The sequence below is a fragment of the Lactuca virosa genome, chromosome 9 (genome assembly GCF_052849685.1).
Source record: "Lactuca virosa cultivar CGN04683 chromosome 9, Lactuca_virosa_CGN04683_v6, whole genome shotgun sequence".
NCBI lineage: Eukaryota > Viridiplantae > Streptophyta > Magnoliopsida > Asterales > Asteraceae > Lactuca > Lactuca virosa.
In genome coordinates this window covers 242,271,210-242,287,770 of record NC_136434.1, presented here as the reverse complement: position 1 = coordinate 242,287,770, position 16,561 = coordinate 242,271,210, and the positions used below count along the sequence as shown (strand labels likewise).

General features: G+C 35.7%; 1 protein-coding gene and 1 pseudogene across 5 annotated transcripts; both read right to left on the bottom strand.

Annotated features, from left to right (window-relative positions):
- Nucleotides 1–1,451: 1,451 nt before the first annotated feature.
- LOC145141253 (NADH dehydrogenase [ubiquinone] 1 beta subcomplex subunit 3-B pseudogene) lies at nt 1,452–3,784 on the bottom strand (annotated as a pseudogene). The gene is made up of 2 exons (XR_013722532.1): nt 3,455–3,784; nt 1,452–1,596 (listed from the first exon to the last, which is right to left on the bottom strand). The product of XR_013722532.1 is annotated as an NADH dehydrogenase [ubiquinone] 1 beta subcomplex subunit 3-B pseudogene (transcript).
- Nucleotides 3,785–4,921: 1,137 nt separating this feature from the next.
- LOC145136463 (protein STICHEL-like) lies at nt 4,922–9,774 on the bottom strand. 4 transcript variants are annotated; one of them, XM_079070596.1, is made up of 7 exons: nt 8,852–9,772; nt 7,243–8,779; nt 6,944–7,160; nt 6,321–6,860; nt 5,617–6,223; nt 5,434–5,503; nt 4,922–5,325 (listed from the first exon to the last, which is right to left on the bottom strand). In XM_079070596.1, the coding sequence occupies exons 1-7, from the start codon at nt 9,436–9,438 to the stop codon at nt 5,224–5,226; spliced, it is 3,660 nt and encodes a 1,219-aa protein (XP_078926722.1). In that variant the 5' UTR covers nt 9,439–9,772; the 3' UTR covers nt 4,922–5,223. The 4 variants fall into 4 exon arrangements, with proteins under 4 accessions (XP_078926722.1, XP_078926721.1, XP_078926723.1 ...); XM_079070595.1 differs by having other exon boundaries at nt 7,243–9,772; XM_079070597.1 differs by having other exon boundaries at nt 5,214–5,325; nt 5,422–5,503; nt 7,243–9,773.
- Between the last annotated feature and the right edge of the window lie 6,787 nt (nt 9,775–16,561).

The following is a 16,561-nucleotide window of genomic DNA, read 5'->3' as shown; positions in this document are numbered from 1 at the left end:
TACCAATTTATTTGGCTATCAACATGTTTGGTTGGTACAAATTGGTAATAGTATATATATACCAACTTCTTTTAATTTTCTATTGTAACATTTAAAAATAAGCAAAGACATCGGGATTTTGATGTTTAGTATAGAAATTAGTTAAATAGTTCTTTTTGTTTACAAAAGAATTCTACTAAAATAAAGACATCGGGATTTTAATGTTTAATATAGAAATTAGGTACGTAGTTCTTTTAGTTTACAAAAGAATTATACTAAAGTAACGCTAAAGTAACGTTTTAATTTTGTGCTTTAACGTGGTAATAACTATCGACTAATACAATCAAATGACTAATATAATGTTATTAAAATTGTAAACGCTAAACACAATTAAAAGTTGAAATATACGATTTCATTTATATATATATATATATATATATATATATATATATAATAAATTGGTTGGTACGGTATTACCATGGTATTAAAATTTTTGTACCATTACCGTATCAACATTGATCAATTGGTACGGTACTACCAACCAAACATGTTGGCTACCAAATATATTGGCTACCAAGTTTATTGGTTCGGTTGGTAACATGTTGGTTGGTTTTCCGTGGTACAATTTTGTCAGCCTTATTATCAAGTGTATGAGCAAATCAGTCCTTCACCTTTTTTTTTAATATGGAAGCTTTCTACGGTACTACTTCTACCTTTAAAATGTCACATTTTGGGACTTCGGTAAATCAATAACCTTTAACTTTAAAATTAGTGTCTACTGTCTAGGTTACTTATGATATTTTGTAAGAGTTCGTTTTCAAATTTGCCTTTTTATATTCATATTTCTGGACGAGTGACTAAGGATGCGTTTGATTGTGTAAAACTGTTTTTATTTTCTAAGAAAATAAAGTTGAGTTTTCATTTTCAGTTTTAATGAAAATTTTAGAAAATGCATTTGGTTGCAAGAGGTTGAATTTTCATTTTCCATATTAGAAATTTTGAAAACTTTGAAAACTGTGTAAAATTTTCATTTTCTTAAAAAACTTTGAAAAACTAACCAAATACATCTTCGAATTTCTGTTTTTTTCTTGGAAATTTTTACATAACCACACACACCCTAAACTTCTAAACTTTTTCAAAAGCAAGAAGTTATATCTTTGGATAACAATTTAGTCCCACTAGGATGATTGTGGGTATTCTTTCAGCTAAACATCAATAGATGGTCAGTAACATGGATGGATCGCTTTTATAGGTTTTGCATTTACATATGCATGAGGTAAGCGCTTGACGTTGTGGAGGCTCTCTTTTTCGCACATATTGGAGCTCTTCAATGCAATGCAGCCAACCCTCGGTGGAGGATATATGGGTTTTTTGAAAATATGAGCTATTTAATTTTATTTTCTTTTTGGTGCTGACATTTTTTTTTTTGTGTTTGTTGGTCTCAGTTACATTCCAATTTACTCAAAATGCAATACAACAAACATTATGTGTATCATCGAAAACAACCAACAAAGTATCTTTTACAACACAAAAATAGACTTACAATTGTAATAAATGCTTAATTTATTCGATAGGTAAAACATAAAGGATGGTAAAATCTTGCATACTTCATGACACCTGGAAAAAAAAATGTGAAACAATAAACAAAATATCAGAAATCAAACGCTTTTCTTTCTCTTCATAAATCGACAACAAACAGCACATAGGATTTTGAGCTTTGAATTCATATAAACTTATGTATGACTTCATATATAATGCATTAGTAAATAGGGTCAAATCCTTGTTTATGCAACGACATTTCATCTTTTTTATTTTCCAATTTATGCAACATCATGGTTTTTTTAAACAAAATATGCAACCACATTTCATTCTAGAGTAAATTACATTTTTGGTCCCTGATCATAGCTTTTTTTTCAATGTTGGTCCCAAAAAATTTCTCTCGCAAGTTTGGTCCTTAATTGAGGTTTTTTTTTACGTTTTTGGTCTCTCTTCCAAGTAGAATGACTATATTTTAGGGATGAAGGGTTAGGAGATAAAAGGGTGAGGGGTGGGACCCAACTTTTTATTAATAAATTAAATATCATAACAATTATAAAAATTGAAAAAAAAAATTGTAAGAGCATAAATGTCATTTTAAGTGTGCAGGGACCAAAATCACTAAAAAGATCCGAAATTGGACCACTTTTGCATCACAAAACATTTTTGGACCAAAGCCACATAATTCTGACAACCACAGGGACCATTTTTGCAATTTTGTCAAACAGAAACCAAAAACATTACAAAAATCTCAAATCCGGCCAAAAATTGCAAAAGAAAACATTTTTGGGGCCAAAATTGCAAAATGAAGTTACACGCAGGGACATATTTGGAAACAGGTGCACTAGTTAAATGCTTATTTATGCCACAACGTTCATCTTTTACCAATTTATGCCACAATGTTTCACTTTTTACCAATTTGATCAACTAACATGGATTATGCAGCCATGTTTTAAGCAGTAATATACAGCATCTTTTGGTTCTTAAATGAAACATCAATAAATAATTGGTATAAAAAAAAAACCACTTTGTTGCATAAATTTGGGAAAAATGAAAGATTGTTACATAAACAAGCATTAATGCTATGTGGATGTATCTTGGAAATCATGTGCATACTTAATTTCTTCCTATTACAGCAGGGAAAAGAATACTTAATTATACAACATAGATATAATAGATTAAATGTAATGACCAATTTTAATTGTCAACATTGCATATACCCAAGACTTTCATAAGACTGGATGATAACTTTTCTATTTGCTAGATAAAGAAGGTTTCAATAACTTTTCAGGGTTATTTTTGTAATGGAAAATGCCCTTCAAATAACTCAAGCAAAATGAGTTCAGCATGGTGATTATATTTGAAGCAATAACTATCGGAAGACAAGTCTATGCTTCACATCATATAGTAATGGAAGCACATCTCAACAAGCAAGAAAACTAACTAAGGTTCCAATAACTAGATTAGTCCTTGAATATTAGAACCTTTATAGCCCAAATTTCACTGTTTACAACTCTAAACTCTTTCCCTTTATAATTTGTGAGATTCTTGTGAATCCAACATAGAAACCTAAGCATAATCCCAGAATCGTGATTTTGATACACGATAGATTACTATCCTAGAGATGCAAGAGTTCGATTCTATACACCAAAGTAGTTGAGGTATCATTCGTAGCATCTGAAGTCTGATAAATTTTAACTAAAATAAATCGCAAAAAAGTTTCCAAGAACATAATATCAAACGCTTAAGAAGCTCATGAATCATGATACACCTCCATATTTTGATCCATGGATGTTGCAACAGCATAAAATTTAACGCATCAAACCGCTAATTTATCGAATAAAACAAATAAATACGACGCGAACAGCAAATAAATAAGAAACCCTAGAAATGAAGGACAAAAAAGGAGCAGAGGAATAGAAGGGTTATAGAAATTGACCTGATGGAGGAAAGGGATGTCAGTGAGATTGAGAAGATGTAGAAGTTGTGTGAGAAGGAGCATTTATCTTGTTGTAGGCAATTTCAGCAACGACGTAGACGCCAAAAGCGACGAGGGCGATTCCGAGGCCAGGAGTAGCGTGGCGGAACTGGTTAGTGAGCATCGGATGCTTCCTCCATTCATCCCTTCGCCTGAAGAATTCCCCAGTTGGCCCTAATGGTGCCTTCCCCATTTCTCTCTCAAGACTCAAGCAATTGATCCGATCGTTGTTTCGCTGTTTTGTTTTTGGTTGAATATCACTATCAGTCCCTTTGATGTTTGAACTGTTGCAGAATTGCAGTTTGCAGCTGCCCCCTCCATTCCATCCTGGGTTGGGTCGGGGTCACTATAGAAGCCCAATATCAGTAATTTTACTTTGTAAATTGCAAAGACTACATTCTAAGTTTCTAACGTTGTTTTTGTCTTTTATAATATTTTATTTTTATTATAAGATGATATGTTAAATCTGAGTTGTAGATATATAAATTGTTCTAAAAAAAATTATGATTAAAAATACTATAATTTTGTTAAATAACGGTTATTAAGATAGAAATGGATAAATTAATATACTGTAATATATAATTAATTGAGAGTATGTTTATTATTGCATTTAGCCCCATGAAAAATACAATATTAACTTTTTTTGAGTGTCTTAAAAATATTTAGTTTTATTTTTATGATTAAAATTTCTATTTGTGGATAACAAATCTTTTTTAAGCTTTGGTCCAGCCCAATCCTTAAAAAAATATACATATGACTACATCGGTTGGTTTTGGGCCTGAATCTAAACAGACCAAGACATTTTATACAACTCGAATTTCGGTGCAAATATATCGGAATGAATTAACAATGGCTCTTTTCTACAATATTGAGAAATTAAATACCCTCCTACTTTTTGTTTCTAATATCTTCCTACCTATTTTAGATGGTGACAAGTGTCATTAAATTTAATTTAAATTTGATTGAGATTTTGAATTTGTACACTTGTCATCATTTTAAATAGGTAGGAAGAAAAGTAGGAACAAAATTGATTTCTTATATACAACAATCGTCAATTTATTATATCTTTTTATTTTTATTAATTCGTGCATAAAATTGATTTCTTGCTAATTCAAAAGTTCATTGTTATTTCTTGTATTTCTCCCTTTTTATAAATGCAAGAATTAACATACTTTTGTTTATTTGTATAATATATCATTCTATTTCCATTTTTTATTAGAGCATCATACTTTCAAAAAAAAAATCTAATTGAGACATCACTTTTCAAAAAATCTACCAACTATAACATTGTACTTTCAACTTTTTGTTTTATCAAGACAATACTTTTATTTTCACTAATTATAACAATCATTGATGTGATTAATCAGATTTTGCAAAATATAAAGCCGTAATAAGAAATAAATTTAAGATGTCATAAAAATTAATAAATAAATCAATAAAAGTTCGTTGTTATTTTATTGCATTTAACTAAAAAACAACTACCAATAAGCATACCACATCAAGTGCAAGTTGAAAGGGAAGTGAAGAAAGAATGGTCCCTCTTCAGTCTTCACCTTTATTTTTCTCACAAAATAAAATTAAAAAAAAAAATAGGAAAAATGCAGAAAATCCCAGTTGTTAAAACTTTACATGTATCTCCCTCCTCCTCAAACTACAAGAAGCATTAAATTATGAAAATATTCTTCTGGACATAAATGACCTTGGATTGGAATTTTGACTTTTTTAGACAGTCATCTTCTAGATCTGTGATCTGTCCTTCCTGACTTTCCACACTCCCCAAACAATAAAAATCTTGCTCCTCTTCGTGGGCCAACCGGTGTTCCGGGCTTTATCTGTTCAAAATAATAGTTTACTGTTACTGTTACTGCTACTGTTATTGTTACTGTTAAATGCTACACATTCCATAATTCCATCATACCAAACACTACCTAACAGTTTACCTTCCCCCTCCTATTCCGCCTCTTGTTAAAACAGAAACAACCACCACCTCCTGATCCAGACTCATATCCCCTGTATAACAAAAACCAAAAGAATTGTTACCAATTATTGCATTCTGCAAAAAGGGTATTTCGGTCTTTTATCTTCACACAAGAAAAAAAAGAACCAGTTCGTCAACCACTTACTTGCCCCCTAAACTGCCATCATGCAACAAGCTCGGTGACATCGGATACTGCCGCCCAATATGTTCCTTGGAAAGGGTATTTCCTTCTTTTATCTTCAAAAGATTAAGTTCACGGGTCAACTCATCTTCCCATTTCTCCTGTGACAACGGGTCCATCGCCACCATCTGCCGCTGGTGGTCCCCACCATCTTGCGGTAAAACCTGATTCCGTTCCGGTTTCAACCGGTTCAACGATCCCGGAGTTCCGCCCTTTTCCGCAGTTTGTAACCACGCGGTTTCTAACCGCTGTTCGTGAATGATGGATTCTATTCTTTGGACCGGATTCCCGGTTTTGGGGGGCTTTCTCCCTATTGCAACAAGTGGGGATGCAGCTCTGGAATTGATGATTCCGGACATCTTTCCATCGGAATCATGAAAGCTTCCTCGCAGTAACTTTTGTGAATCTGGATTGGGTTTTGGTGTGGGCCCGTCATCTGAAAGTAATATGATTCTGACTTCTATATTGCGGTGGAGAACCATTTCAAATGAGTTTGTGATGCTACTAAGAAACCTTTCAGCTCGACTTTTTATATCTTTATCCCGAAACACAATATAAGCAACAAGAATTCCTGTATAAATTATAAATAACATATTTCCGGTTATTTGTTTATTATAGCATCCTACATAAAGATATGAATTGAAGCACATGGAAACTTAATTTATCACCTTTATCTTCAGAAATCGACACCAGATTCCCATAAGTATGAAGCAGTTGCCTCAGAGTCTTGGAATGACACTTTTCAATGCAACGAGCCCAAATATCATCCAATATATTTGAATTACTACGTTTCGATACATTATTTCCAATTATGACATCATCATCATGTGGGACAGATGATGCTGCAATTGCATCCCCATTCATGAGTTGCCTCATTGATAGAAGGGTATCTTTTGGGCTAGCTGAATTTTGGCGAATAGGTTTAGGGGGGTACATAGGGGTAGATTTTTGAGGGGTATATTGGGAATCTTGCCTTTGTTTTTGAAAATATATATCTCGGAAAGTAGCAGATGGATCATCTTCGGTTGTCCTTGAGCTTTGTCTTCTACTGCTTCCGGAAGGAGTGGGGTCCGCTGAGGGGACTGAGCCTAGCTGTAATAGGGTTGCTGTGAACCATGTTGACCTTTCACTTGAAAGTCTTAATTGTTTTTCAGACTCAGAAAGAAGTTTTAATGCATGCTTTAATCTTTCAATTTCTGCTTCTGTCACTGAAGAATTGTGCAATCATCCATAGTTTCAGTTTATAGTAATCAAAATATAATAATAAAGAAAAAAGTTGAGAAGAACTTACAGCTTCTACCATCAAACAATGAGTCAGCACTAGCTTCAATTACTTGATATGTTCCAGCAATAATGTCCATAATAAGTGTAGCCATTTGAGACATGAGGACCATAGGGTCAACTCCCAATTCCATTAGTTCTCTAGCTCTTTTCACTGTTTCAGCTGTGTTTGATGACATTGCTAACTCCAGAAGTTCCAATAACTTCTCATCAGAGACAACTCCTACCTACAATCAACTCCAAAAGAATCAAAAAAAAGTTTGATTAAAAAGTTACAAGTATCAAGAAACCAGTAGATTAGATACTTACAAGTTCATTCACCAAATCAGTGGTGATTCTCTTTCCTAATAAACTTAACTGATCCAACATAGTTTCAGCATCTCGCAATGACCCTTCTACATTCAATGCAATCAAATCCAATGCATCCTCTTCCACATCCAAATTCTCATCCACTGAGATTTTCCTCAATCTGTTAACTATGTCACTATCTTTAATTTTGCTAAAAAGATACTTTTGGCATCGTGACAAAACAGCACGTGGCACATTGTCAAGATCAGTAGTTATAAAGATAAACACAACACTTGGAGGTGGTTCTTCTAGAAACTTCTGGAAAGCCAACCATAATTTAGAAGGTAACAAGTGACACTCATCAATAACATAAACCTCATGCCTTGCAAAGGTTGATGTAGAAAGACCCACATTCACCTGAAGCTTCTTCATCAAATATCTAACTTTATCAATCCCTTTCTTATTGGATCCATCCATTTCAGTAATCACCTGGCTCTTCCCTGAAATAAACTCAGCACATTCCCTGCAAATCCCACAAGGTCTTGTATCTCCAGTAGCAAGACAATTCAAGGCTGCAGCAAAGATTCTTGCAGTTGATGTTTTCCCAGTGCCACGTGGACCTTGGAAAAGATAAATTGGAGCAATTCTTCCTTTCATGATAGCATTCACAAGTGACTGGACTACAACATTCTGCCCAACCAAATCCTCAAAGAACATTGGCTTATACTTGTGGCTGTAGCAGTTGATATTATCAAGAGATGAAGGAGAATCACCTTCTCTTTCTCCATTTACAGCTACAAGCTCCAAACCTTCTTGACTTCTGTAGCTTGTTGACCACCTCCTTCCATCTAATCGACTCAAAGCTTCCAAATCAAGCTCTCCATAGTTAGTTGAAAGCTCGTCATCTGTCCCAATAGATGAACGATCTCTGCTTTCTGCACCATTTGTTAACAATGGAACAAGACCTTGGGAAGATTTGTGGACATGTCTCTTCTTGTTGTAAGCACCTATTGATGATCGCCTATGGTACATGGTTTGGCTACCACACAACATGCTGCTTCCTTTTCTTCTCAATGTATCTGAAAATGAAGGTGAGTAACAGCTACCACAAACCCCACCACGTTTTGGGGTACTTCTCTTTGAGGAAGACCAGTAACAAGGAATCCCACATCCATGGCGACCTGGTAGATCCAACTGATCATCTTCATCATCATCATCATAGTCATAACCTAATCCTTCATCTCCATCGGTTGTTGCATCCCATGATCCAACTGTGCTTGGATTCCTAATGCAATACTTGTTGAATGAACTTGTGGATAAAGCTGGGGTGCTATAACAGTAAGATGAATCGTCTTTCCTACTACCACCTCTCAACAATTTTGAAGATTTGAGCCTTGACAACAATGGTGATGTCACTGAGGAACCTTTAACAACTATATCATCCGAATTAACATCATCATATTGGTCAACTAAGCTTAGCTGTCTCTGCAGTTGAAGTTTTAAAGCAGCAGACGCATGTGATGTTTTCTTTGGCTTCTTCTTCATCAACGATGCCCTCCTAACAGGTGGTGTTGTGAGACTAGTTGCATCTTTGCAATTATTGAACATCTTTGAAGATGACAATGCGTACCTGTGATCATCAGCAGCAACACTCTTCAAATCTCCATCATTTCGGGCATCGCTCAAGCTGTCATCGACACTCTCATCACAATCACCGATTCCGTCATCAACATTTCCTCTTTGTTGGTGTATTGGCCTTCTGGTAGTGTCATCTGTTTGCCCCGTCACGGAAGCGCTCCTCTCACTCTCCGATCTCTGCGTTTTCCAATTATACAAAAACACCTTCTTCTCTTTCCTCCTATTTTTATTATTATTATTATTACTGCTACCACTAACATTGTTGTTGATGCTGTTGCTGATGTCGTTAACATTATTCTCATCGGTTTCTTCTATACTGTAACTAGTGTTGTTTCTATAATGGTGATTATAATGGTTGCTTGGGGCATTGGTGACGGAAGAAGAAGCAGCCGCTGCTGCTGCTACAGCAACGGCGGTGGTGGATCTAGATGAACTGAGGGGAGACCGCCATGAGGAAGTCGTACCAGGATCTCGTAAAGCACGAGCAGCTTTCCTAATCTGAGTTAACTCCTTCTTCAGATGCAGATTACTGGGATCAACAAGGCCGCCACTATAACTACCACTGCGATTTGCAGACATTTTCTTGCTGCTGCGGCTCCAATGAGTTGCAGAAAAACTTCGGAAAATCAAAAGAATGAGTAAATGTAAATGCCACAGATCTGACAGATTCGTGTAAAGCTATAAAGTACAAATGTACGTTTAGTAGAAATTAGGGTTTGGAGGAGATGATTTTCGAATTGGGGAGGGAAAAAGAGGATTTTTGAGACAACATTTCATCGAATTCGGAGAAAAGATTGGGGGTAAAAGGTGGAACTTGGGTTCTTCCCTCTCAACAGTGGCACATTTGATAGTCCCCTTCAAAAAGATTCTTCTGCTTTTGTCCCCGGATTCATCTCACTTTTTGTCCGACGTTTTTATTTTAATTTTAGTCATTCTAAAAATTATGACTGCCCAATTAATGTGGCTTTGAAATTGATGGGGTACCGAATTGTTACAGTAAATAGCAACTTTTTTTTTTTTATCAATGGAGGTGGTATATGTATTTATGTTTTAATTTTAAATAATAAATTAACAATGTACTGGAGTATTTATTTTTCATAAAATCTAACTTCAAAGCATGTGCAATGCTATTTTTTTTTAATATTTGAATAAAAAAAACTATTTTTTTGCCGTTAGACATAATAAAGAAAGACAAAATTACATAAATGGTCCTTATGGTTTACTAAATGTCACAATTTCAGTCTATGTTAATTTTTTATACAAAAGGTCCTTATGGTTTCTAAACTTGCATGAATGGTCCTTGTAGTTTCTAAAACTTGCAAAAACGGTCTTTGAGCCATATAAAACGACGACAAAATTGTAAAAATGATCCTTGTGGTTGGCAATTTTATGTGTTTTTGGTCCAAAACGAAATGTTGGTGCACCGTTGGTCCAAAATTGGATCTTTCTATTGTTTTTGGTCCTTATCTACTTAAAAAGACCATTATACGCTTATAATTTGTTTTCCCATTTTTTTATTATCTATTTTTGTTCAAAATTAAAATTAAAAAAAAAAAACCACCATACTCGTTTTCCCTTCCTGTTCAGACCCCTAGTCCATTCCCGTTCACTCTCTCTTATACACAGACACACAGACACATATATCTCTCTCTCTCTCTCTCTCTCTCTCTCACTCACACTCATCCCCCCCCTCGGTAACACCCTAAATGCCACCACCATCCGCCTGTACTGCTCGCCGCTAGATGACGCCTGAAACCTTCAGAAGCCACCGATCTATTTGTACATCGGGAAAGGAGTGAATGATTGTGTCAGCAGAGATAGCAGGGGAGTTTAAACCCAAATCTAATTGCCTACCGGACATATAGTTTCCGGTGGTGGGAGATCGGTTGTAGAATAGGATAACAAACCGGGTCAAGACATAAATTCAAACTCCGGTGAAGACTTTAGATCCAGATGTAGGTTTTCGACGATGGATTTTAAACCTAGATCCGTAGAAATTGAAACCTTCATCGTCTTTTTCCTCGTTTGTCATTTGTTGATCAAAACTTGCATCTCCTTCCCAACCTCAATCCTGGTTGAAAGTATTGATGAGTGGTGGTGAACGATTTCTGGCCAAGACTAGAAGTACAGGAGGGTGAAGGGAATGTCAATGATGGGGGTTGTGGAGGGCTTACCAAAAACACAACGACACCAACGAAGGAAAAAGGATGGCGCCGGTGGTAGTGGTTTCTGAAACCATTCATCAATTTTTGTAGATTGCAACCACTGACAAAGGAAGAAGAATGTCGTCGATGGTGGTTTCTGGAGACGAAGGGTAACACTGATGACGTAAATGTGGGTGGGCAAGTGTAACGCCCACAGATTCGGGCTAGCCAATTTAGAGACAATAAGCGTCAAAAATGACTTTTTTATAGAAAATTATTTAGAATAAATAATCTTAACTAAGTTATAGTATATGTCACAAGGGTTTCGTACATATAAAGAACGTTGAAATCTGATTTATAACGAATAAGTTATGACATGTCGAAGTTTTACGGCAAAACCGGCACGACACCGGGAATCGCAAAAAGTGATTTTGTGATAAAATAATTTTTAGCCTTAGCGATCTAAACGAAAGTCATAGTATACGTTAAACCGAGAACGTGCATAAAAAACGTCCAAATCTGACTTCGTATGAGGAAGTTATGATTTTTCTAAAATTTAGCATAGCAGTGCACAGCCCGGAATTCGAATTTTAGATCGATCAATTTTTAGCCGACACAACCTAAATGAGAATTGAAGATCTCATTAATAAGATTTGAACAATAAAAAGATAGTCGAAAACAGAGTTCGTATGTAGAAGTTAAGAATTTTACACGGTCGTTAAACAGTGTAATCTTCTCATACAGTTAAATTTAAAATTGGTCGAGAACTAGCCAATGGAGTCAAAAGGGGAGTTGTAGATCTTGTCAATACCTACGCGTGGATATAAAGAACGTCAAAAATAGAGCTCGTATGCGAAATTTACAAAATTTAGAAGTCGGGAGGGTGCTATTGCGAAAGGGGTGGCGTGGCTTAATCTGGACCATTGCTTTCTCCCCACGTCTTGGCACCAGATGGTGACATGTGGCACCAACTTGACGAGTTGGGCCATTTTCCAGAGAGCATCCTATTTTCCGCACACCTTAACCCTTCTCTCTCTCTCTAACTTCTCTCTAAACCTCTCCCAAAGCCCTAGTAACTCCTAATTGCTAGAGTAAAGCCCCGGAGTGTTAGAAAGCTCCGAGAAGAAGAACTTTCGGCTCGGAAGTTCTTCCCACGCAAAGCCCAGTTACTATCCAAACCTCCCGGTAAGCGAGTTATGCTTACCCTACTTCAAGTATAGCTTATGTTTAAGTTCAATATCGTTATTAGGAACTTATAAACAATAAATATGTTAGAAAATATAATATAAAAAGTGTTATTATAATATATTTTAACTAATCACGGTACGGAGAATCGGGTTTGAAGGGCCGCATAGGGTTGTTGGATTTCAGAAGTGTTATAATGCCAAAATGGTCATGCCCTCCGTGTTTCATGTCTGGCCCTGTCTGTACATAGTGGTTGAAAAGTATTGTTTAACACTTATAAAACAATATCGCTCGTAAATATTTGCGATAAATATTAAAATCTAGCGGTAATGATACTAAACTAGAATAATTAGAAGCGAAGCGTTGCCCGAGTTTGGAATCACCACTTTAACAAGTGAGTGCATAGTCCCTTTCATGAACATGATTTGAATACAAGTATTGATTGAAGTATTAAGTATATGTTTGTGTGTGAAATATTTGATATTGCCTGAAATACGTGTTAAGAGCATATCTGACAGTATATGATGATTTAGGATATAGAGTAAACCTAAATTAATTAAGAGGAGTATTGGGTAGTATTTTCTTATGAATACGAGTGAGATATATACGGAGAGTATAACTTTAAAATATATCATTGATCCGAGAGCATGGATTAGACATAGTCATTCGTCCTTAGTCCGAGAGTATGGAAAGGGCATAGTCATTAATCCGAGAGCATGGATTAGAAATAGTCATTTGTCCTTAGTCCGAGAGTATGGAGAGGACATATTTATTTGTCATTAATCTGGGAGCATAGATTATACATAGTCAATTGCCCCTATTCCGAGAGTATGGAATTGCCATAGTTATTGATCCGAGAGCATGGATTAAACATAGTCAATTGTCCCTAATCCGAGAGTATGGAATGGGCATAGTTATTGATCCGAGAGAATGGATTAGACATAACTAATACGGGAGTAGGGATTAGGTTAAAAGGTTAATTTTAGATCCAAGTGTATAGATCGTTTCGTTATGAGGATCGACGGGGTGGGGTAAAAATTGCTTATATGAGGTGAAATTGTATATATTGTGAGTTCTAAAATATATATGTATATATGATATAACATTGTGGGATTGAAATCCCTATGTACTCACCAGGTTTCTCAACCTGACCCACTCAGTTTCTTTGTATCATAGGTGTCGATACGAAGCTACATTACACTGAGAGATTAAAGGATATGTAGATCACTAGTGTAAATGAATGTAAGGTCTGTTTATGCTTATGCTTCTGTATTGACGATGACATCCCAAAGTTTTGAATAAAACAAAATCCATTTATTTAGATGCTTTGATAATATATTTATCATGTTTTTTCTGGGAACAAATTCCGCAATATTATTCTTTAAAAAAGATACTTTGATTTTCAAATAAGCATAAATAATTTTTTTTAAAATGACCGTGAATTTGGGGATGTCACATCAAGTGGTGTCCAATAGGTGGTGGTGTCCAACAATTGGTGGTGTCCGGCGGGCGACGACGGTGGTCCTATGATGTTGGTGGATCGACAAAGATAAAGATAGAGAAAGAGAGGCATTGAGTAAATATCGGTGGGTAGGTTAGAAAGAGGAGAGATGGGCAGGGTATAATTTGTCTTTTTTGGTTTTTTAATTAAATATATAGAGAATAATTAAAAAGAAATTTAAAAAAAATTATTGAAGGGCAGTATGGATCAAAACCACACAAAAATGCCTACTATAGGGACCAAAAACAATAGAAAGATCCAATTTTGGACCAGTGGTGCACCAACATTTCGTTTTGGACCAAAAGCACATAAATTTGCCAACCACAGGGACCATTTTTGCAATTTTTGTCTAAAATGACTATTTTCCCATTCTTTAATTTCTTTTATCATTTAAGAAAAAAACTAAATCTAATTACTAAAAATAAGAAAATAAATAAATATATACCCCCCCCCCTCTTAACCATCCTCTTGTTCCTTCTTTTCTCTCATTTTCATCTACCACCACAACCAGCCCCTTGTATTTTGTACCTCAAATTAAACTCGCAAAATGGAGGACATCTTTAGGTGATTTTGGGGAGGCTTTTTTTTCGTCCACGTTGGAGCAGTTCCACACTGATTTGTTGTTGAGTCGACCGCCTTGATGCTGATTTTTCTAGGTTTGACCTACCTTCAAGTCACGTCTAACAAAATCCCACCTCCTCAATGTCGGTTGCCATGTTCTTATCATCAGTTTGAACATATGCTCTTCAACACACAATCATCTGGAAAATGATTTCTTGAAATTTTGTTTGATTGCATCTAGAAATCGATTTTTGACGTGTTTTAGTTTGAATAGTTGTTCTTAAGCATACGATAATTTGGTAATCAATTTTTGTAATCTATTTCTTGGATGTGTGTTTGATTTCATATATGTAACATACACGTTCGGTTATCGTGTTTTGTAATTTTAAATGTGAATAATATTATGAAATATTATATAATTATGAGTATTGAGTTCTAACAGATAGTTTTTACTATAAATGAAGTAAAACTATGTTTAGAATCATCCAGAATGTTTTGGAAGTCTTATGAGATTCCGAACATAAGGCAAATATTGAAATTTAACGAAAATATAAAATTTGAAATAAGTAAAATTTTATTATTGAAAGTTGTAAAGAATATCGTTAGAAACATTTAGGCGAAAACCTCATCGAAACGAGTTATAACGAAGAAGTTATGACCAATCGAAGATCCGTGACAAACCGGCACGGCGCCGAATGACGTAAAAAGTGAGTTTTTGATAAACTACTTTTTAGCCTTGGTGATCTAAATGAAAGTCGTAGTATTTGTTAAACCGAGAATTTTGATAAAAAGAACGCCAAAATATGACTTCGTATGAGGAAGTTATGATTTTTCTAAGTTTCAGCTTAGCAGTAGACAACTAAAAACTCGAATTTTAGATCGAATGATTTTTACCCAACACAACCTAAACGAGAATCGAAGGTCTCGTCAATAGTAGTACAACGGTAAAAAGATAGACGAAAACGGACATCGGATGAAGAAGTTATGAATTTTTAACGGATTTTCCCGTCCCGGTGTGTTAAAAATAATAATATTAAAAATAAAGTCAAAATTAGCCGTCAAAGTCTAAACGAAAGTTGTAGATCATGATTTTACCTACGCGTGTATATAAAGAACGTCAAAAACGGAGCCCGTATGCAAAAGTTATGGGTTTTAGAAGATTTGGGCTCAATATCCGAGGAATCTCGCAAGGATAAGGCCGATTTCGGTGAGTCATGCACGCCACGTGTCCGAGTCGATGATGCGTCGCTTTCCGATTTGTCCGAACAACGGTCTAATGCGCGTCCGACGCGCCTCGCACCAGGTGCCTCGCGTCCGAGCTCGCTTCCGTGTCTCGCATCCGACGTCGCTTCGTGGCCCGCTCCCTCGTTGCCGCGTGTCCGGTGACTCTCCCTTCCTTCGTCCGAACCTCGCATCTTCCCTCCTATAAATAGAAGACTGCGAGCCTTCCCGAGTAATTTTGGAAAATTGCCAAATTTGACCCCTAAATCAATATTTTAGCTATTTTGACTTCCCTCGAAGCCCCAGAATCATTTCCAACACCCGAAACACACCCCGAAGTGCCCGAGAAGCCCGAGAAATTTATCTTTTCGGTTTAAAACTCTACCCACGCAAGGCCCATTTTTCAATAAATCTCCTGGTTTTCAAGAAAACTCCAGGTTTTCATTGAAGAAAGTCAATTATACTAACGAAGTGCTGCCCAAATTACTATTTTAACCCCCGGTTATTTCACGGTGAGTTTAATATATAGAAACAATTGTATGTTATGTGTTATATGTGTTATGTGCTTTTCAGTGTTATTATTCCGGGTTATTTTCTCGTGTTATTTTTATTTCTGCTATTTATGATAGCAAAGTTATACCTTTGACCATGTGATCAGTGAAAGGATTTAGATTCACGGTGGTACTGGTACGTAGCCTCTGGCCATGTAGAGCATGTCTCCGTAAGAGAATGACTTCTATTCTATGGCATTGGCAGATGGTTAGACAGGGCTATAAGCCTGAAATCTACCGAAATATTTAAATCAGAAAGTGTATGTCTTCTGTGCCATTTGGGCCGAAGCTTTATTGGTGTATATCAAGTATAGAAATTGTCATGTCTCATTGATCGTATATCTTTGAATCAAATCATTGATTGAGATGGAAAGTTTGTCACATGATTCACATATGTCTTTGTTGTTCATTGTTTCTCTTTGCTTCTGCCATATTGAAGTATATATATGGCATAACGTTATATTGTATCTATTATTGAACTCACTAAGCGTCACCGCTTACCCCTCTCAGTGTTTAACAATTGCAGGAGATAAGTAACC

Coding starts and splice junctions, on each gene's coding strand:
- LOC145136463 (XM_079070595.1), bottom strand. CDS start 9,438: ATGTCTGCAAATCGCAGTGGTAGTTATAGTGGCGGCCTTGTTGATCCC. Junction 7,161..7,242: donor CTGATTTGGTGAATGAACTT/GTAAGTATCTAA, acceptor AGTTGATTGTAG/GTAGGAGTTGTCTCTGATGA. Junction 6,224..6,320: donor GTCGATTTCTGAAGATAAAG/GTGATAAATTAA, acceptor TAATTTATACAG/GAATTCTTGTTGCTTATATT.